The sequence below is a fragment of the Mustela lutreola genome, chromosome 14, assembly GCF_030435805.1.
Source record: "Mustela lutreola isolate mMusLut2 chromosome 14, mMusLut2.pri, whole genome shotgun sequence".
NCBI classification, from domain to species: domain Eukaryota; kingdom Metazoa; phylum Chordata; class Mammalia; order Carnivora; family Mustelidae; genus Mustela; species Mustela lutreola.
The window spans coordinates 5,194,537-5,216,787 of record NC_081303.1 but is presented as its reverse complement, the minus strand read 5'-3'; the positions used below and the strand labels follow the sequence as shown (position 1 = coordinate 5,216,787).

The window sequence follows — 22,251 nt, the reverse complement described above, 5'->3', positions numbered from 1 at the left end:
GGCTCCCCTAGTAGGAGGTGAGAAACCTGTCAGATCCATGTCAAAGGGACCCCTCCGGTGGGTGGGTGTCCAGGGATGCCCGGGAGGGTGTCAGCACTGAGAAGAGTGCCCCGAAGTTACAGAAGGCTGCATTCCCGGGGTGCCCCAGGTCTACCGGCGGCGCGAAGGAAGGAGTTGGGGGGATGTTTGGGAGTCCATACACATCATTCCCCTCCTGGGCAGGTGGAAATGATTCCACTGTCCCCCTCGAACCTTGCCTGCCTCCCCTCCACCCTCCTGTTCAAGCACGAGAAACAGCTGTTACTTGGTTGAGCCCTCTCTCAGGGTCAAGGGCACCGTGGGTTGCATCACAGCAGTCATGTGAGATAGCTGTTATTGTGCCCATTTCACAGACAGACATGCTAAGGTTTAGAGAGGATAGGTCAGTTGTCCAAGGTCACGCAGCTGGAGCGCGGCAGAGCAGAGATTGGAACGGGCCCGTCTGCCTTCAGAGCTCAGACTTGTCATCGAGTTACTGTATTTTTTTTTGTTTTTTGTTTTTTGTTTTTGCAAATTCTCTTCCTTCCTTTCCTTATTCCCTTCCACAGATTCCTATTCCCATTTCCCCCTTAGGGCAGTAGGTCTGGCGGAAGCGGTGCCAGCAGGGAGTGGGGAGAAGTTTGACCCACTGAGCCACCCAGGCGTCCCCGGGATTGATTTTATCTTTTCTGAAAGAGCCAGATGTTCTCCTCCTGCGTGGGCAATGGCCAGGTACTGTACTTGGAATATGCTAGAGACTGTTGGATTGGCTGAAGGAAACATCAGACAGCGCACGGGGCTGCGGTTCACCCCCCGGGATCCGGAAGTCCTTTCCTCATCCCGCTCCCCCCTTCTCAAGCTGGAGGGTCGGAGAAGCAAATAGGCGGGAGGCGTAGCGGGAAAGCAGCACTCACAGGTGTGCTGGGCTCTGGCGTGGTCCTAGTTCTATCTTGCACTGTGGCTCTGTTTTGCCCACTTCCCTGGATTGTTATATAAGGACCAGATAAGATCATGAATCACAGGGTGCCTGGGTGGCTCAGTGGGTTAAAGCCCCTGCCTTCGGCTCAGGTCATGATCCCAGGGTCCTGGGATCGAGTCCCGCATCGGGCTCTCTGCTCAGCGGGGAGCCTGCTTCCTCCTCTCCTTCTGCCTGCCTCTCTGCCTACTTGTGATCTCTGTCAAATAAATAAATAAAAATCTTAAAAAAAAAAAAAAAAAGATCATGAATCACATGGTCCTCAGAGGACAGGAGCTTTGCCCTGCATTTTGTATCTCCAGGCAGAGGGAAATGTTTCTTAACGCAATGGGTGTTGGGTGTGAAAGTCTCATCAAAAATCAAATGCGAGGGGCAAGGCAATGATCATATCAGATCCTGTACTCTTCGGATTCTGGGGCTAGAAAAAGGATTAGAGACCCATTCCAGGGCCTTATCCTAGAGCAAAGAAGTCGGGTTCAGAGAAGGGGAACAGCTTGCCCGCTCGGTTCTTGGGTCCCTGCATAGTGTGCGGGACCCTCCATTCAGACACAGCGGGAGGGAGAGGAGGACTGGGGCCCAGGGGCCCTGAATGAGCTCGGTGGACTTCTCATGCTGTTTTAGAGACACTTGCAAAGTCCAGCCTGAGAAAAAGTTTCCAGCCATAAGGGCTAGGATGGCAGGCTCGGAGTGGAATAGTCCCCACTAAGATCCCGGTTGGCTAGTTGCTGGCTGCATGGGCTCTCTGAGCCCAAGTTTCTCCATCTGTAAAATGGGGATCCCAGGGGCTTTTACTTCACAGGGTTTTGAGAGGCGCAGTTGCCATTGGATGGGGTGTGTCCGGCCTGGAGCTCAACACTGGCTACGGGCTCATTACAGGATAGAAGTGGGGGCCGTCGTGATACAGACCTACGGGAGGGAGGACAGTTTGCTCCCTGGCGTGTCCGCATCACTTAGTTTCATGTTTGGTACAGAGGAGCTCAATAAATGCTTGTGGAACAAATGACACTATTTAAGTAGTACTTCCGTCCTCATCTCTCGTCAGTAAATTCCAGCCCGGCTGCTGGAGTGATCATGCTGAAAGGGAAGATGGCATTAACGGTGGCTTTTGCTTGGATCTTACATGGCAAGAATTATGGAATAAGGCAGAAAGTCAACAGGTCGTGAGTTGGTCATTACCAAAGTATTTCTAACCATCGAGATTTCCACCCACCCAAGGCTCCATTGAGTGATAGCTATGCTGGGAAGAGAGCTTGGACTTGATGGCCTTGAAGTCACCTCCCACTCACTGACTGCTGCGCCCAGCTGGGCCTGCATGTGCGGAAGCAGGACCACAGGAGCCCTGTGCGCCTCCCCCACCCCCTCCCACCCCAGCCTTGGGGTCCACCTGGCTAAGAAGCTGCCTCAATGCAATAGCTCACCACCGAATCCTGAGGTTCATAAGGGTTTGCCTCCTTTTGGGGTTTTGCATCCCAAAGGAGGGAAGGTCTGTCTTTCTCCGTGGAGTAAGGCAGGGAGGAGGAAGAAGGGGTCTGGGAGGTGGCAGCTGGAGGTGCTGGGCTAAGAGAGAAATTAACCAGGCCAGAGGACACGCAGGGCTTCCTGAGTGGGGCTGAGAGGTGGACCCAGAGTGGGAGGAAGAAAAAGCACAACCAGGGATACTACCAGGCAAGGTAAGAGTCTAAACAGGGACTGAGCTGGTTGGAAAGTCGAGATGTGGGGGACTGTTTCTAAATGACCTCTCTGCACTTCCTCAGAGTGGCCTTTGCCCCAGAGTGCTGTATGCCTGTGGTCCTCGGTCACCGTCATAAATGCCTGGGAGGACCGATACAATGCTTGGTCTTGACCACCATGACCACCATGACCACCATGACCACCAACGGTCATCAGCTCCATGCTTTGGGAGCCGCCAGGTGGGGTGTGGCGTGTACCGTGTCTCCCGTGAGACCTCGGTCATGGAGTCGAGGAAGCTTCCCAAAGAAGATGGGGAATGAAGTTGGGCCCACGAAGTCCCAAGAGGTGGACCCCTAAGAGCAGGGGCATTTCCACTGCCAAGGGATTAGTCCAAGGAAATAACCCCAAGCGGGGACACCAATAAATGCATGGCAGTGCCCGCAGCGGTGCTGTTCATAATGTGTCAAAATGGGAAGCCATCTAAATGCCTGACAATAGGCGGTGGCAGAATAAAATGTGACACTCTCTAGGCACTAAAATTGATGGAGAGAAATATTTAACAGCAGGGAACGATGGCCATGATTTATTGCTCAGTGAAAAACAGTTACGAAACTTAATGCCTGTATTCAGACCTCGAAGGACAGTCATGGACATACTAATGAGTCTCAGTGGCAAATTTGTAAAAAACGATTTTTGTTTTTGCTTTGTTCTTTTCTGTATTTTCCGAGCTTTCCACAGGAAGTATACTTTGACCTTGTGAACACTAAAAATGCGAAAAATATTTTCCTTTAAAGTGTGTGTGCTTTTGGTTCTAAAAGCAGAAAATTAAATCCAACCACTTTTAAATAAGAATAAACAGTGACCCAGCTGACTTCCAGGTCATGTTTTGCTTATTTCTAATTTTCTTTAGTCTTCTGGGGCAGGGGAAATGTTCTTGGTGGTAAATTGCTACTTTTAGGAGAAGCGTGAAATAATGACAAGAAGATAGCAAGTGTGGCTGGTATCTGTCTTGGAAACTATCCTGATCTCTCTGAATACCTGTTACCTTGGAACATAGAACTAAAACAAGACATGGGGCTGAGCGAGGGAGCCCGGCATAGCAGAGCCCTGGGCTGGAGGCTGGTCCGGGTTGCAGATCTAGAATCACACCCTCACAACAGACTTAGAAGCCCCATCTCCATCCATGACCTGACTTCACATGCACCATATTGCAGGCTCTGCCCCCGGCTTCAGGACAGCCACCTCCTTTCTCAGCAAGATAGAGATTGGGACCTAGGAGATCATCTACCAAGCAGAGGTTCTATGATGCAGAAAGGGAAGAGAGATGGGACCAGAAAATCCTTCTTCACCATTTTACCCAGGGCTGTCCTGGCCAATATTCTACTGAGGACCTGGCCTTTTCTGCTTGGTGCCTAATGGAGACCCTATTGCTGACGGGTGACAGGTGCCAGCAGCTTAGCCTTGGGTGTCCTGGTCTGTGCAGCTTTCTGCCATTCCTCCTGTGCTCTAGCCTGTCCTGTAGCCCTTGCCAAAGAGCTGCCTTCCCATCCACCCATCTGTTCACACTTCAGTCTCACTGTGGCTCCTAATTTTGGTTGGTTGCGCCCCAAGACAGATTAGCTGTTGAAGTAACAAGGCTTTGGCATCTTTCTACAGGAATCCGTGTCTTCACAATCCTTCATTCTAGAAAGCTCAGGTCCCCCTGGCTGAGGCCAGGTCAGAGGGCCTTGAGGGGCTAGGGAGGGCGCAGACTTCAGGGTAATTGGGAGACCCACAGAGGTCAGCCGCAGGCACCCATGGTCTCTGGCATTCGCAGAGATGCACCTCAGGAGCTCCATTTGGGATTTGTACTTTCCTGTTCAGGCATTCGTTTTGTGTGTGTGTGTTTGCTTTTTTAAACTTATAGTAACAGAAAACATTCATTACACTACTACTAGGTGTGTAGCTCCATCCAGGCCCTATGACCCAGGGACTCTTCAAGGTAGGTAGAGCTATCTTCATTTTATAAAAGAGAAGATAGTTTGAGGGGTTGAGTTACTCACCTAAAGTCACATAGTTAGGCAGTGCCAAAGCCAGAATTTCAGTGTGGGGCTGATTGCCTCATAAATCTCTCCTCTTTCCACTTCCTAGTGAAACTGACCTCAATCCCACCATCTAGATGGAAATGCAGGTGGAAAAGGAAGGAGTCACTTACCGACGGTGGACATCCAGCATCAAGCTACTGCTTTCCCTACCTTTTGACTGTTCCCCCTTGGGAAGAGCCTTTCCAAAAGCCATGATCATAGGACATCCCTGAAGTCATCATTTCAACTAAAGATGGGAAAGTGATTAGCAATGGATTGTTAGCCTCCTGTGCTGGTCAACTTAAAGGCCAAAATGAATTTTGGCTAGATTGGATTGTCCCTCATAGCCTAACCCATTACTGAGTGATTACAAACAAAAATTATTTCTTCAGTCACTGGGCCTCCACCAGGAGCAGATTTTGCCTGCTGCGGTATTGGCAATGTCTGAAGACATTTTGGGTTGTCACAACTTGGAGGTGCTACGGGGATCTAGTGTGTAGAGGTCCGGGATTCTGCTAAATATCCTACCACGCACAGGACAGCCCCCCACAGCAAAGATCCATCTGACTCCAAATGTCATGGCACAGCAGCTGAGAAACCCTGTTGCAGACGCTTAATTCAAAGGGATACGACGCAACTGGAGCTTAATTCGATATCAGGAAGAGCAGCTATTTTATTTCTGGGCATTTGTTGTGTTCGCTGTGGCCAAGGGTGTCCATATCCTGTTCGGCTAGTCAGTGGGCATTGTGTGTTTTTCCCAGTTTGTCTTACTCAAGAGTGGTCCATGGAATTTACTTAGTGTTTCTTTGATTTTTAAAACCAAGAGTGGAAAATTTAACCTCTGGGAGGAAAAAGAACAGAAAATGAAAAATATGTGTAATAATGGAAGATCGTGTACAAATTTTAGTAGTGTGAGTTCTCCTCTATAAGGTTACTTGGCCCCCTGCACACCACCCCTCTGGGCAACAGGTATGTGCAACTTGTAGGAGGAGATCTTGGGTTTGGATCCAGAGGAATGGATTTCACATTCCTAATCTACCAACAACTGATCTTGAACAGATCACCTTCTTTAAGCTTTAGCTTCTCCACCAGTAGGAGGGGGCTCTGCCTGCAGATCCCAGCGAGCTGTGGCTTCCTCACAAAGTAATTTAATAAAAGCACTTGGCAAAACTACAAAGTATGATCTCATTGTTTGCATGAGTTGATCACGCACACATGGAAGACTTCTCTTCATGGGCGTGTGGATAATCTGTATCCTATCTTCTCACGGGATTGCTGGCTCTGTTAGTTTCTCTTGGGTGATTCTCCTATTTCTTATGCCACACTGGAGAGATACTCTCTATAGCATGAAATGAAGCACTGAACTCAACTTATCTTAATCATGTCCCAAAGGACATTACTGCATCTGAGAAGACAGTACCTCCCATTACAAGAAGGCTAGGACCATCGGGCAGACAATATTTATGATACAGCTTTCTGGTTTCCAAGTGACGGAGTCTTGACATCCCTCTATGCTTTATTGGTCCTATAGCAGTTCTCCCTACTTTGAGCCAAATTCTCACTGCTCTTTAATTCTTGTCTGATTCTGTCTTTCCTTAACTGACAGGATGCTGGATTTTCACTTTCAAAATCAACACAATTTCAAAGGTTATAAAAAAGTTTAGAAGAGCCCATGCCACACTTTCCGTATAACTTGAGCTTCTGCTGTGAATTAGAGAAGTGTCCTGTACATGTGTCACTAATGAACTTCCCTCTGATGATCTCAAAGCCCTTGTAGTGATTCTGACACACATGGTTTCTCATAACTGCTCCCTTTTCTTGCCTGTAAAGTCCTGTGATGCAGAGGAGAATTATTTTGAGAACTAATGAGCTATCATTTGTGATGGGCTATGAGTTCCTGAGAATAGAAACTCCTATGACTAAACTCTCCATGAACAGAGCAAATCAGAGAAGAAGAACAGACATCTTTATTGCTCGGGCTGGCCGAATCACTCCGGGTTTTCCCTTTCACATCAGTGAGTGGGCATTGGCCTTGAGGGCGGGCGCCATTTTTGTTTGAAGCTTGGCACCTGTGCTAGCTGCTCCCTGAAGTTGGCCCCCCTCTCCAGCTGTGTGGGTGCCTGAGGAGGCCACCACTGGTGTCTCCCTGGTGCTAGGGGAGGAGCACATGCAGAGGTGGGCAGACACTTCCTGATGGGGTCTCTTCTCAAACCCAGAGGTGGAAACTGGGGCACAAGTAGTAGTGAAGGTAGGCTTGGACCCAAGCATTTGACTTCTGATCATTGCTCTTAACCAGGGGTTGGCAAAGCATGGCCCGTGGCCAGATCTGAGTGGCTGCATGTTTTTAAATAGTTTTACTGGAACATCACCATGCTTGTTGGTTTATAGATGGTCCCTGGGCCCTTTTGTGCTACACCAGCGGAGTGGAGTAGTTGTGAAAAAGACCATATGGCCTATAGAGCCTAAAATGTTTACTACCCGGTCCTTTGGAGAAAAAGTTTGCTAACCACTGCCTAACCACTGGGTTTCATCTGAGGGAGCCCCATGGCAAATACTTAATGCATATAGGGAACACAGAGAAATAAATATCAGAATTCCTGCTTCTCAAATCTTTCCATTGGCAAAGCAAAGCATAACTACACGAGAAGTTAATTAATAATACAAGAGTCAGGTGACGACATGAGTCAGCAATCAAGGATAGCACAGTGCGATGATCTTATGAGCTGGCTTTCTGGTATACCAACGCTACAGTCCTGGGCGCCAAGCCCAGCCCTTTTCATGCATTACTGGGTTTGTTCCTCACAAAACCCCTGTGAGGTAAATATTAGTATACCCACATCTCACAGGTGACGGGTGCCAAATCCAGAGAGCCTTTATGTGTCCCCAAGACATACTGCTAGAAAGTACTGAAGGCAGAGTTTGAAACCAGCAATGAGGCATCAGAACCCAGGCTCCCATGGAGTGGACAGACAGTGAGTTGCCTCAGAGGCTGAGGAAGGACGGCTTGACTGCGGGATGGGGTGGGCTGCAAGGGTGGGTCTAAGCAGCACCAAGGGGTGGGGGAGAAGAGTCCGAGAGACCGTCCGCTCCACCCCCATGGAGGAAGACCGTGCGACACACTGTAATGAAATGAGAAATGGTTGCTAACAAAAAGAGAAAAGGAACCATGAGAGTGTATTATTTTCCTCATGAATATCCTTTTACCACATCTTCTTATACCTTATACCTTCTTATACCTTCCTAATTCTCACCTCTGACCCCCTCTTTCTCTCACACGCGCGCACACACACACACACACACACATACACACACACACAGAGCAGAGAAAATCGAGGTCATCCCCAGTCCCGACCCATACACCTGTGTTGTCAACAAACAGGTCTCACTAGAATGAAAACTTTTTCTTGGGGCGCCTGGGTGGCTCAGTGGGTTGGGCCGCTGCCTTCGGCTCGGGTCATGATCTCAGGGTCCTGGGATCGAGTCCCGCATCGGGCTCTCTGCTCTGCGGGGAGCCTGCTTCCTCCTCTCCCTCTCTCTGCCTGTCTGCCTGCTTGTGATCTCTGTCTGTCAAATAGATAAATAAAATCTTTAAAAAAAAAAAAAAAGAAAACTTTTTCTTAACTGGAACACATTCATGTACCCTCTCCTTGTAAGTCAAGGCTGGGCCTTCACCCAGTTTCTCAAATGCTCATCGACTGAAGAAAGCTACAGAGAGAAATGACCAATTCCTAGGGATTCTTCCCAGGGAGAAGAGCTTTGAAGCATTTCTTGACTCAGAACAGAAGTAGGACCACCCGGCCTCCCAGCCGAGGCCCCCCAGCAGCTGTGACCTGGAAACGCAACTGTGTGTTCTCCCGTCCCCAGCCGAGGAGACCACGCAGAAGGCGGGAGGGGCCCGCCACGGCTGCTGCCAAGTCCCCTGCTCGTTGAGACCCCGGCGACGGCAGAGCTGACACGTCAGAGCTGAGGCAGGGACCAGGAGGCCGGGGAGCCAGTAGGACTATCTAAAATGCAGACCAAGCCCCAGTGCTCGAATTACCGTTCAGACTCATTTCAAGATTGCAGAATGTGCTGGCGATGTTTTTCTAAAGGGCAACCCCGGTGCTCCCGAGATGGGAGGCACCCTCCCTTCTGACATACTTATTCCATTTTCCGGAGGTAGGGAGGGGACAGCGCTGGCTCAGCAGCCCTGTAATCTGCATCTGTAGCACCCATTTCAGCAGGGGCGTGAGAGCCACCTTGCTTGGAAATGAATGTTTATGTCTTAAGCTGGGAGGGTCTTTGCTAATTTCAGGATGCGGATGGCAAAGACCCCTGTGCCTTTCTTGGATGTTCACATGACTCTCCTCCCCCCACTGAGCCCGTCATGGTGAATGGCAATCAGTGTTCAAAACAAGTAAATTGAGCCATCATGGAAAGAACTTGGGGGACGCCCCCAGTCTCTCTGCCCCAGGACTCACCCCGAGGGTGCGGAGTGAGGGTCCCAGGATTGCAGTGGGAGGCTACTGGGAGCACTTGGGTGGGGACATGATGTTCTGTTCCACCAGATCTGTCCTTTTCAACTCCATTCTCCATGTGGCAAACCAACCCCAGCACCCCCGCCCCCACTCCCGCTGAAGTTCATGAGACATGTGGGGCTTTACCCCCACCCAGAAACGACATGGTTCGTGGCGGGTCGCAGGCTGCCTGGGTCGCACAGCTCTGGTATGTGCTAGCCGCACGCCACTGCCTCAGTTCCCCCCTGCAAAATGAGGACGGTGGTAAAAGTGCCACAAGATCAGATGACCTAATATATATGAACGACACACGAAGTGAGTTCCTCTCCAGGAAGGTTAGCTGTCCCTGCCGCTTGTGTCACTTTACTAAACCAGTCCGACCCATCCAGCAGCCCCTGGAATGTGAGAGTTAGTGTGCGATTTCTCCAAGTGCAGCAGCCAGGAGTTCCCTCACGGTGATCAGACATTCAAGGCCCAAATATATCCAGGATGAACCGAGGCAGGGCTGTGCTCTGAATTTTCTATCACTGATGTTTCTGACGATGAAATATATTGTTAAAATACACTCTCTTCACTAATAGGAAAATGACTTGAATTTCTTTCGCTTGCTTTAACCTTCTCTCCCCAACTAGATGCACCTAACAGATGTCCCACGACTATGAGTGGTGGGTTTGGTGGCAGGAATCTTCCATCAGTGGGTCACTGTCTTTGTGGTCACCACGGTCCTGGACAATGTCAGCAGAGAAGAAGCCAGTGGCCATCCAGACGAAGGCATTTACCTTTCCCTCCTGAAGGGGGTACAAGGCAGGAGGGTGGGGATTCCAGGGGAAAAGACATCACAGAAAACCCTGGAAGGGAAATCCTTCTCAGTCCTAGGACTCAGTCCTGCGCATGCTAGGGAGGTGAACAACCAAAAGGAGAATCTGGGCATGTCTCTCTTTAAGAAGATTAAGCATGGATTCTATGAAAATTCAATAAGTGAAAATTCAACAAGTAAAAATAGTTAAATTAGAAAATAAATCCTGAGGTGCCTGGGTGGCCTCATCGGTTAAGCGTCTGCCTTAAGCGTCTGTTGGGCTCCCTGCTCAGCGGGGAGGCTGCTTCCCCCTCCCCTCCCCATCACCCCCACTGGTGCTCTCTCTGTTTCTCACATAAATAAATACAATCTTAAAAAAAATAAAAGTAATAAAAACAAATGAAAAAACAGAAAATAAATCTTCACGTTACTAAACAATTCAACAACACTCTCCCAAGTATATTTTCAGCTCATGGAGGTGACCTGTTTGCCACCATCGGAGCCTTCACGGGCAGGCTGAGCTAATAGCATCCAGCCTCCTGAGCTCTCTGTGGTTGTTATTCCAACACGCTGTGCCTATTCCTAGGCACCTAAGACCCAAGTGACCAGCTCAGGAAGCATCATTTACTTACAGCTGGGCAACCTGCCCGGCAACCTGCTGGCCCAGAGGCATGAGAGCCAGAGCAAGAATCCAGAAGTCTTTGGTTCAAGGACTGGCTCTGCCACTTGCTTGCTATGTGACATTCAGCTGGTTTACTGGTTTCTTGGGCAAGCATTTCCTCCCTGGTAAAATCTGGAAGTGGAACTTGAAGATATCTATGCTCCCCAGCTCAGATATCCTGTGATTCGACCACATCAGTCCACCCCACTTTGATCATAGACAGTCTTCTCAGAGAGGCTCCACGTCCTCTTCCTGTCACTGCAGGTAAAATTCAGTGGCAGCAGCCCGACTCCCACCCCCACCTAATCATGATGTGACCACGAACCCCTTCTGATAAGACAGTAGTTCCACAAAGTGAGAGCTGCATTCTTGGCGACTTTGCAAAATTGATTTCTCATGGGAATAAGTGTAATTAATAAATAATAAGTGCACATTATTTTTAATAGTGCACATAAATTGAAGCGTTAATTTTTTGTATTGCATTATTTTGAATTTGCACAGTTCAAAATCCCATTATGTGTAACTTGTGCATTCCCTCTGATTTTTTTAAACCTTCAAGAGAGGGACTGGAGGTGGTAGGAGAGATAGGTGATGGCACAAGGTCAGACTCATTGGGCAAAGACCAGGGGTTTGAAGGAACCTTGCCATAGAAGCATCCAAGACCAAGGAGATGCCCTAGAGAGGACCTAGGTCCTCCCTTGGGTGATCACTCTGTACTGACTTTGAGATGATTAGCCAATTTGGAAGTTAGATTTCTTTTTCTTCTTCTTCTTCTTTTTAAATTGAAATCACTCCCGGCTTGAATGCTGCCAAAAAATGTTCAACCTCCAAATTAAAAATGTCTAAATAGCCAAATCCTCTCTTCATCCTTTGGCACAAAGGAGCCATTTTGTGTTCTTCAAAATGGCTGACAGGAATTTTCTGAGGAAGCTATGGTCTGAAAACAAACCAGGGATTAGATCAGCTTCAGGTCAGAGACATTGTGTTTGCAGCCACAGCTAGAAGCTAACGGATGTGTTTTTCCCAAACCAATGAAATCAAGAAATAGCCACGAAGATTAAAAAAAAAAAAAAAAAAAAAAAACCTGTTCTCTAAATCTTCCCTTCCACATCCTCCCTGCTGGTCCCCTTTAGATTGTAAAAGTTTGTGATTATAACTTTATTCACAACCCATTTCTCGTTTTCAAGTAGCTCCCTTTCTAAGATGAGATCGCAAAGCTTTGAAAATTGGAGGCGCTCCTCCCCTCACCCCAAAGAGCCATCCTTGACGAGGTGCTCTGTCGAAGCAGAAGAAATTTGCTTTATGGCAGCTTCCCTTGCGGAATTATGTATGGGGACATTTAACAATACAGCATTTGCAATGGGCAGGTGAGAGCTGGCCAAGTTTTTGAAGGGGATTTCACAGACCAGGTCAGCAGGGAGATGGACGGGCGAGCTGCAGCGGATACAATTATCTGACTTTCTGAGCTGTTCTTTTGAAGCCTCTCCACTTAATAGAAAGAAAAAGAATAATCCTCTTTGCCAACCTTTTGTAGCTCAATCTTTATTGTTCCCACTAAAATCCAAAGAAAACGGACAAGATTCATTTTGTCCAGAAAGCATTTGTGTATTTTATGTAGGTCTGAGCTTTGAAGCATTGATAGTTACGTGAGAGAAAAGACAAAGATTTCCCTCTAATCGGAGGAAATCCAAGGGGGAATTTCTGAAGCTCTCTGGCCTAACTCAAAACAGTCCTGGGTGGCATCTCCAGATATACACTCCCTTTGCTACTGAACTCAGCATGGAAATTAGCACAGGCTCACAGAACGATGAAAATTAGGCCAGACCGTAAAGAAGCAAGTCTGTCGGCAAATTAAGACTTTTTCATAAAACCTGAGAACGTGACCTATGGGACCAGGGAAGCTTTCTTTTCCTTATAGGCTCCCAATCACTCAACATCCTTCTCCAAGATACTGGCCTGGTCAATGGGGCACTTGGCCAACCATCTGTAGGACTTTTTGACTCGGGGTGCATGAGAGGTGCTCGGTTAATATTCACTCACCGATACAGCCAGTAGCTGACCAGACGGTTTGAAAGAGTGGATATTAGCAATAACTATCAGTCTGGCAATACCAACCCTTGATGGCCAAAGTAGGTCATCAGAAACCACCTTATTGGGTTGCTTGCCGTTCTATTCTCAGGGCAGAAACAAGCATCGCATGCATTTTGACTATTTTCATCAGAACTCATAAGACAGCCGCTGTGGAAAGAGTTGGTGAGAATTTGGGGAGCTCGCAACATTTTCTGCTGATGGGTAAGTGTTCCTGAAACTACTTGTGTGCTGGGCTTCCACTATGAGAAAGGCTCACCATAGGGAACTAGTCGTGCTGGATTTTTAATTCTGAGTTCTAAGAACAACAACTTTTCCACCTTCTTTTGTCACCTCAATGCAGATGACAATGTCAACGGTGGGCCCAGGTGAGCCACACATATCTGGGCTTGACTGTATGGAGGAAGACAGGATTCCTACAGGTGGCCGTGAGGTAGAGTCAGCATTCTCAGTAGAGAGAGCTGGAAGAAAGGTGGAATGAAGGAACAAAAGAAAGACAGCAGGCTTACTTGGGAGATGGGGAGGTTGGGGGCCAAGAGATTCTGCATCTCTAGGGAGACCACCCCCACCTCTCGAGGATCCTAGACCTTCTAGTTTGCACAGAAGTTTTCTTGTCTCCCTTCTGCACAGAGTCCCTAGAATGTGACATCTCAGCCCTACTGTTCACCTCCCCAGATCGCCAGCTGTGAGTTCAACCAATGTTTGTCCTTCCTTCTTCAGAGCTGTCCTGCTGCCGCCTATCACCTCTTAAAGACACAGGCCATACACACAAAACCACTCACTGTTGTGCACAAAAACACGTATCTGCAGACGCGAGACCTGTCCATCAGCATATGCATGCGCTAGGCAGAGCAGTGCAGGAACACTGGGCGCACACACACACACACACACGCACTGGAACACACCAGAACACACGTACAGCACAGCATCTCATACCAGCACATGCACAGCACTCAGGCACAGACCCCCGCACCCCCACCAGAGCACTTGGGTAAACACACACAGGCACGGATGTTTGCCAGCACCCACCCTGAGCCACCACCTATAGGACCGGGCTTGGGGACAGGCTTCCCCATGGTGGATTCCCTTGGCTCAGATGCCTTCTCCCTGGGGCAGGTTGCTCTGGCCATGCTGCCTCCTGTGGCAACAGGCTACCACCCCCACCCATCCCCCCAGGTTGTTTTTTCTGTTCTTTCCCCTATAACACCTCTTCTCTCCAAGTCCCATCATCCCGCTCAGCCCACAGGAGGAAAGGGCAGTTCTTTTTTTTTTTTTTTTTTTTTTTTTTTTTAAAGATTTTATTTATTTATTTGACAGAGAGAAATCACAAGTAGGTAGAGAGGCAGGCAGAGAGAGAGAGGAGGAAGCAGGCTCCCTGCCGAGCAGAGAGCCCGATGCGGGACTCGATCCCAGGACCCTGAGATCATGACCTGAGCCGAAGGCAGCGGCTTAACCACTGAGCCACCCAGGCGCCCCGGAAAGGGCAGTTCTAATGCAGGGCCGTCATTCACATTATGTCTTAGAACCAGTACAGTATTGCAGGGAGGGGACCTGGGGAAACACAGAAGCACACAGCTGAGCCTCTAGTATTTACAGTAATAGCGAGAAGGAAGAATTTGTCGTCTCCTAAATGGTGGTGGCAGCTTACATTCTGGGCTGTGCTCCCCGACCCTGAGGTTTGCCAAGGAAACGCACGCTTAGCCCAGTGCCCTATATATGTTCTGCAGAATCTCCTGAGTGCTCCTCTCCCCGGCCCTCCTCCCAGGCAACTTTGGGAAGGCAACAGATAGCCACATATTTGGTTCTTTAATGCACTTTTGTGCCCTGCCTTGGATTTCTTATCTTGGTTTGTTTTGGGCCAGTCAACAGCAAAAGGGTTTGCCCTCCCTGAGCTCAGATCAAGCAAGTGGACTCAAGGGGACGATCTGGCAAAAATAATTGAAAACTGATTACAGACATTTGTCATTCAGAGACCATCCTCCCACTCCTGGAGGGTCTTGTAAAAACAAAAACAAAAAACCCAAACAACAACAACAACAACAAAACACAAATCTCAGCTCAGTCTGTGTATAACGGTGCACTGTTGCTTTAGAAAACCTCACACATACAAAGCCTTACATTCTTACCAAGCAGATCAATTACAGTCTGTGACTTAGAATCAAAACCTCTCGATATCATTTACTTAAATTTTGCTTTATGATTTCATTTTCACATACAGGGAGGGCTGTGGTGGAGACAGGGCGCACATGGAAACGGCTTGATTGCACACGGATGGGCATCCCTCCCAAGACAAGCTCCCAGATAGATGTATTTATTAAGAGTAAAACAGATATGGGGCACCTGAGTGGCTCAGTCATTAAGGGTCTGCCTTCAGCTCAGGTCATGATCCCAGGGTCCTGGGTTTGAGCAGCGCATCGCATTGGGCTCCCTGCTCAGTGGGAATTCTGCTTCTCCCTCTCCCAGTCCCCCTGCTTGCGTTCCCTCTCTCACTGTCTTTCTCTGTGTCAAATAAATAAACAAAATCTTAAAAAAAAAAAAAAGAGTAAAAACAGATAAGATGGATTTTTCCCAGATTTGTGGGAAATGTGAGTTCAGAATTACAGTAGCATTCCAGAGAAAAACATAATTTCATATTAACAACCAAACATTTCATACTCAGCAGAAAAATTTATATTACGTGAGGATATTCAGCATCAAAATAACTATTTCTTCAAAAATTGAGAGGGAAATAGGAGTGAGTACTGACTAAAGGTAATACCTTCAGAAGTCAGCTTCAGAGCTCGGTCCCTGGGCGTATGCCATTGCAAACTGACGAGCAAGGACCTGGGCTGCACAGAACATTTGAGAATGCATACCCTGAACAAGGGATCAGAGAGACAGTGTTTGGGGCCTGGTTCTGCTCTTAGGCAAGTCGTCAGACTTCTAAGCATAATTTTGTTTATTTGTGAAAAGAGAATCCTACTCCTTTATCTGCCACCTGCCGTAGAATTTGATGAGAACCAAGTGAGGAAGGCACTTTGTGAATATAAGGGTCTGACTGCATCAAGTGACCGGCAGTCTGGCCTGGGCGGGCAAGGATCCTGCCTGTCCTTGTTCAAATGTTTTCTATTTATTTTTTTCCCCTTGAGCCTGAAAATTGGTTGCTGAGTAGCACAAATCATAACAAGTAAGAAGAGGGGACAGTGGACGCTCCTAAGGTTTCCCCCTCTGCAAATTTGGCTGCTTTAGACAGCAATCTGCTTTCTTTTTTAATCCGTTCTTACCAACAAAGTCCTTGGGGGGCCCCGATAAATCTGCAGTCAATGCACAAGCATAAGGGACATGCCAGAAAATGTTGGATTTCGTCCTTGGATTTTTCACAACAGAGGCTCCCGCTGGAGAGTTAAAAATACGTGATAAGGTGGAAGCCCAGATTTAAAAAAAAACATTTGGAGCTGCAGGGAATCATGAAGTTTAGTTTCTTAATTCCGTGAGCCAATACCAGGAGGATGGGGGGCTGATCAGTAAGTGTTCTTAAGAATTTTGTAATTTCAGGGCACCTGGGTGGCTCAGTTGGTTAAGCGGCTGCCTTCAGCTCAGGTCATGATTTTAGGGTCCTGGGTTTGAGCCCCACATCAGGCTCCTTGCTTGGCAGGGAGCCTGCTTCTCCCTCTGCCTACTCTGCCTGCTGTTCCTCCTGCTTGCGCTTTCTCTCTCTCTCTGTTAAATAAATAAATAAAATCTTAAAAAAAAAAAAAAAAACCAACCAAAAAACTTTGTAATTTCAAGAATACATGCAGTTCATTTTGTAGGTAAAAGAGGTGTTCAACTCTCTCCTTTCTTGTCTCATAGATGAGAAGCCAAAGCCCAGACAGCGCTCTCTGCTCAAGTTTGCACAGCAATTTAGCAACAAAGAAAAAGAAAAGTATTACTACTTGTGTTTCCAGCTATTGTGTTGGGAAAATCGCGTTCTTTCTCTTTTGCAAGTTGGGAGACTCAGGCCCCCAGGATATCGGCTACTGCTTTTCGAGCACCTTCTGTGTGAGGTTTTATTTCTGCTCCCCATGCCCGCAGGAGGCAGACATCACCACCGCCATCTTGCAGAGGAAGAACGGGCTCTGAGGGCCGGCAGCTCCCCTCAGTGAAAGGCTGAGAAGGAACCACCGCTTGAATCCAGATCTTTCTACCTCCAGGCCCTCTCTTTCCTTCCTCATGTTAGTGCTATAGAGAAGACCTACAGAAGAACTGCAGATGATCAGAGTTGGGAAAAAATTCTCTTTGCTCCATGATTGTTTTCAACAGAAGCCTCGAGAATCCTGTGAAACGTTCTTTTACGTTAACCAGTTCTTTTCCTTGTCAGTCCTGGAGAAAGTAGCCCAAGGACGGAATTCAAAAGAAATTTTAAGAGCTATGAAAGTAAAGATTTTCTTGCAGGATTAGCTACAATAACAAAAATTAAAAACAGCCCAAGTGTCCAACAATAAAGAAGTAGGAAAATACGATGCATAAAATGGAAATTTTACTATGGAAATTTACATAGTAATTAAAAACAATCGTGCGGGATAAGCAAAAAAAAAGTGTTCATGATGGATTACTAACAGAAAACAGTGCACGGAAATGCTTTTATGATGGTAACTACATAAAGATATGTATACACTTATAAGAAATATTGGAACGGCACACAAAGAAGTAAAAACAAAAAGTTACTGGGCTAGCTTATAAGATTATGGATTTAAACAATGTGTAACTTCCACAAATGGGTTTATGATATTTTTATTAAAATACTTCAAATTAAGAGGGGGGGAAACAGCGATAGCTACTTGGAACATTTAGTTAGTAACTGAGACCAAATCACACTACACTGGTTAGGCGACCTGCTTGTTTCTTCTTTCCATATTTTGAGGCAATTGGATACTGTGATTTTTGCCATAATCCACAAAATTATTTTTCTGCTGGTACCCCTCCTTAATTAGTTTTCTTAAAGTTTATTGGTCAACATTTCCCAACATTTGATAGCCTTGTTTGTTTTCTGCATTTCCCCTAGGGTTTAAACCAAGTCAGAAAAATTAATGTTTTTCTTTGCTTATCGATTTATTTTTTGAGATAAAATATTATTTGAATCATATGAAATCATCTTGTTCGTAGGTCCAAAACAAACATTGGAAATTTTATATAAAAAAATTTTAATAACAGCAGGTTTTATCTTAAACCATCCTTGCAACGCATTTTGAATCATTTTGTTCACTGCCCTGTCTCCTCCACGAGCTTAATTTTTTGTTTGTTCGGTTTAGATTTAAATGCTAAGTTCTCTAGAAGAAACGTCCAAATAATGCCACTCCAGTATATTCCCCAGCCAATAAACCATTAAAGTTAATTTAATTTAATTTAATTTAATGGAAACATCTAGATTCCTTTCATTCATTCACTTTTGAATTCATTCAACGAATATTCATTGTGCGTGGACTCGACTCCCGGCAGGGTGCTAAGCTCTGGACACCTCGCTGAGCAAGGCTAAGGACTCCCTTCCCTCAGGGAACACACTGGTTTTTCAGGCCGGGAGGAATGGCTAAATAAAGCAGTGACTAAACAATTCATTTCAACTAAAGTGTCAAGTGACTGGTGTGATTATTTTTTTAACCAAACTGACTGAATGTTTGCTCAAATTGATTAAATCTACCATCAGCTCAGCGTGAATAAGAGCTAACGTTGGCCCAAGCAGAGAAGAAGTCTGTGTCGAATGATCCCTGCTGTTTATTTAATCCATTAGCTGGCATCGGTACACACACGGCTCAGGAGAAGAAAGATTCCCGAAGCCCGCGTTTGGACCTCTCTAATGCAAAACATTTCCCTAGTCAGTGCCTTAACCCTTCTAAATAAAACACAAGACATGATGCCTGGGGACTCCGGAAAGTAAAAACGAACATCCAGTAAAAGTTAAGTCTAATTTTTTAAAGACAAAGGCAAACAGAAAGAGAATTTTCAACACATACAGTGGGGGTCGTTCCGAAGCACGAGCTTCCCAGGACGGGGGCCCCTTTCACACAGCTGTGGCTGTGGTCTGTGAGCCAGCAAGGGTGGGGAATGCCCAGGGAGAAAACGGAAGTAGCGCATCTGGATGAGAAGAGCCAGGTGATTGGATGTTGGTGAAAATACCACCGAGGCAAACTTTGTCCTGCATCACTCAGAAGCTCCCCTCATACCCAGATCCCAGCACTTTAGCAACGAGAAGTTTGCATTTAACAATCCCGTCCCTGGGCAAGCACACTAAGCTTCCAGCCTCAAACCCGGGTGGCCATCGTGACCAGCGACGACCTGGAGGATTTTGTCTCGCACCCTCCCCCCATTTATATTGCATATTTTGGAGCACGTTCTTACTTCGCGGGAACACCCCCAATAGAACAAATTGTCTTAGGAAATAAATATGGCGGTTCTAATGCTCGTCCCGTGACCTGTCAAAGCTTGGATGCTTGTTCACGATTGGGCCCACCGCTCAGCTAGAGCCCCACAATGTTCCTGTGCTAGATGGGTATGCTCAGAACTCGAAGGAGGGATGAGTTGGATTTCAACAGATGGAGAGAATGCCCAGTGCTGTTTACAAAACAGTTGAGAGCAATTTAAGAATTCTAACCATGGGTTTCCATTTCCTGTTGCTAGATATTGAGAACAAGAAAACAAACCATGATGTAATAATGGTAATAATTAATACCATTTCCATGTTTTGGCTGTCTGCTATGGATCAAGCACATTACATTCATTTCCCATCTTCACAACTTCACAAGGACAGTCATCCTTACTTCAGAGGGGAAAAACTAAGACCCAGAGAAGTCAAGCAACTTGCTTAAGGTTGCACAGCTAGGAAAGCGGCGGCACTGGGATTCCATCTGTGATTGACCTACTTTTGCTACCACATCCAGCTGCCTCCCTAGAAGTGGAGCATGGGAGTCTACAGTCCCTAAGATTTTGTGTCACAGCTGCATGCCCTTGCTTCACAAGACAATGGCCACATAGACCATGGAGTGCGTTCTGGGCCACTGTGGGGTAGGGAGTTATAGGAACTGAGTAGCTGGCGGCACTGCAGGCAAATTAGGCCTGTGCCGTTAAGCACACCACCTTTGTCGCTTCCAGCCGCAGACCCCGGGGACCGTCCTGGCAGACTCTCACCCAGGGACACCTCCTCATGTAGACAGACTAGGTCATTATTTGCTTTGCTCCTCATGATCTGGACATTTCCATAAAGGGCAAGTGGAAAAATCTTAGTAAAAAGTGGATTTTAAAAAAGGAGGGTGGTTTGGGGATGGGTGACTTAATTGATCAAGAACAGAGAGAAGACCTCAACTCAGATTCTGTCAGCAGTCTTTCCGCCAAATGAAGTCGCAAAGGCAACACGGTGCCGTTTGCAGCCCTCGCGGTTAAAGACCCAAATCTCCCCTCACCCCACCACATCTGGGCGAGACACTTGGAAGAACGTTCATCTAGGAGCCTTCTCTAGGAGTCGCTGAAATGTCCATCTCCGCCCCAGCAAAGCAAGGGGCATGGAAAGATGAACAGTCCAGTCGATCTAACGTTCCCCTCCTGGGCGCCATTTGTGGAGATGGGCACAGTCCCCATCCAGTCTGCTGGGTGGGGTTTTGTTTGCCACTCTTGGCAGCCACCACCACCCAAGCAGCCTTTCTTTTTCTCCTCTAACCCTACTTGGCTGCGCCCTTGGCCCCAAGGCCAACACAAACGGACCGGTGAGGAAACCCTTTTTTGGCAGAAATATCTCCGTGGCCTGAAGCCCAGGGTCTGAGGCTGTTGCCGTCCACTCTTCCCTGGAACTCGCTGAGCTCACAGGCTGTCGTGGTCGTCTTGTCCCCTGCACACAGGATGGGCTGCCTCAGGCTTGCTGAGAGCCCTCACCCCACAGCGCCATGTGACTCATACCCGACAAAGGCTTTTCTGAGAAGAAAGCTGCGATCGTACAGAAATCCCCACGATCGCTTAGTCCTCAGAACCCCTGAGGCACCAAGCTGAGGCTGTGCCACGTTCCCTGTCAGGAGCAGAAGCGCCAACGGCCTCTCCAGCCCTCCCACGGTGGTGGCTAAACGCTCTCCCGCGAGGGGGAGGAAGGTCGTTCGTGGTGACAACCCTTCCCGTTTCCCCAGATTCAAATACAGGTGGTCCCGTTTCTTCTAAAAGTGCCGTGGCCCAACCCCTCGAGACAGTCTGTTTTGTTCATTCTTTTCACATGTTCTGCGCATTACCTGGCCTAGGGCACACGCTGGGAGTGAAAGGGTTCTAGAAAAGCCAGGCTCCCATGAGCTAAAACAAGGCGAGGGTTGGCTGGTAGTCACAGTGGCGACGGAACAGGTCACATCCTCTCATCCGTGCCTGCATTCTGTCAGCATCTCTAGCTTTCTGGCCTCGGACGGACGGAGAGCGGCTCGCAGTGAGGGGCGGTGGGTGAGTCACGAAGCCCGCCATGGGTGTGTCGCGGGGCCGCCCTTGGCCACGGACGTGGGGGCAGCCATGACAGAGCTGCGTGGGGACACGCGCCCCGAGGAAGACCCCTTCCGTCCTCCGCTGACCCCGCTGCTCAGTCCCTGCCCCTCCAGTGCTCTGACCCCGGCTGACCACCGAGAGGAGCTTCTGTTGGAAAGGGAGGAAGGAAAGGGGCTGAGGGACGGAGCCAGCGAGGAGGTGCCGGGCCTGCCGAGATCCTCGCTGTCCTTTGCTGCACCCTGGGCCTGCCTCAGTCGCCTGCCTTCCCCTTCCTCCCCGCCCCTCCCCCCCCGTGGGCTTTCCTCTCTCCTTTTATGACTAGAAATACCTGTCCCTGGGGCAGGTGTGTTCAAGCCGCTGGCCCTGAGCCGATGCCGGTCCCGCCGGATCCTCCCGGCTCGGCCGCCCCTTGACGTGGGGAGAACAGGACACCAAAGACGCTCCAGCTCCTCACTCGCCCTCCGCTACGTCCCCCCAACACACACACACCCATGCACAGAGTTTCTAGACGCTCCTTGCCATCGATACGTCGGCCTTACCTGTAACCGGGAGCTGTGCCTGCAGCAAGACCAGAGAAACCAGCACCTTCCACGCCATCTTGTCCTTCCCCCCAGGATGGTGCCCGGACGCCGAGGCCGTGGCCGCCATGGCCGGGACGCGAGAGCAGGGGAGCCCGCTGGCTTTGTTCTGCCGCTGCCTCCTCAGGAAGTGGAGGACTATGGGGCTTTGAGAGGCTCACACCTGCCAGCGGGGCCAAGAAGCTCACACTCCCCCTTTCGGTTCACAGGCAGGAAGCTCTGGAGGTTTGAGGGTTTGGGGCGGGTGTGGGTCTGAAATTTTGCCTTTTCTCTCACTTAACGATTGTTTTACTCCCCTTTTCTGGTCGAACTTTTGTCAAATGTTTATCCGATTCCTGTCTTGGTTGGTGAAGTCAGTCCCAAGGCCAATAGGAGCTCACATTGCCTGTGTGAGGACATTTGCCATTTCCCTAGACTTCCATATCTTCTGGAGGCTGGTGAGAG

General features: G+C 48.2%; 1 protein-coding gene across 2 annotated transcripts in view; it reads right to left on the bottom strand.

Annotated features, from left to right (window-relative positions):
- CD247 (CD247 molecule) overlaps positions 1-21,993 on the bottom strand; it is a 67,759-nt gene extending 45,766 nt beyond the window's left edge. The window contains exon 1 of one of the 2 annotated variants that reach the window (XM_059145970.1): positions 21,769-21,993. In XM_059145970.1, coding sequence (XP_059001953.1) covers positions 21,769-21,877 — 109 coding nt within the window. In that variant the 5' untranslated portion in view covers positions 21,878-21,993. The remainder of the gene's footprint in view (positions 1-21,768) is intronic. The other variant, XM_059145969.1, reaches the window with a different exon arrangement.
- Positions 21,994-22,251: the final 258 nt, after the last annotated feature.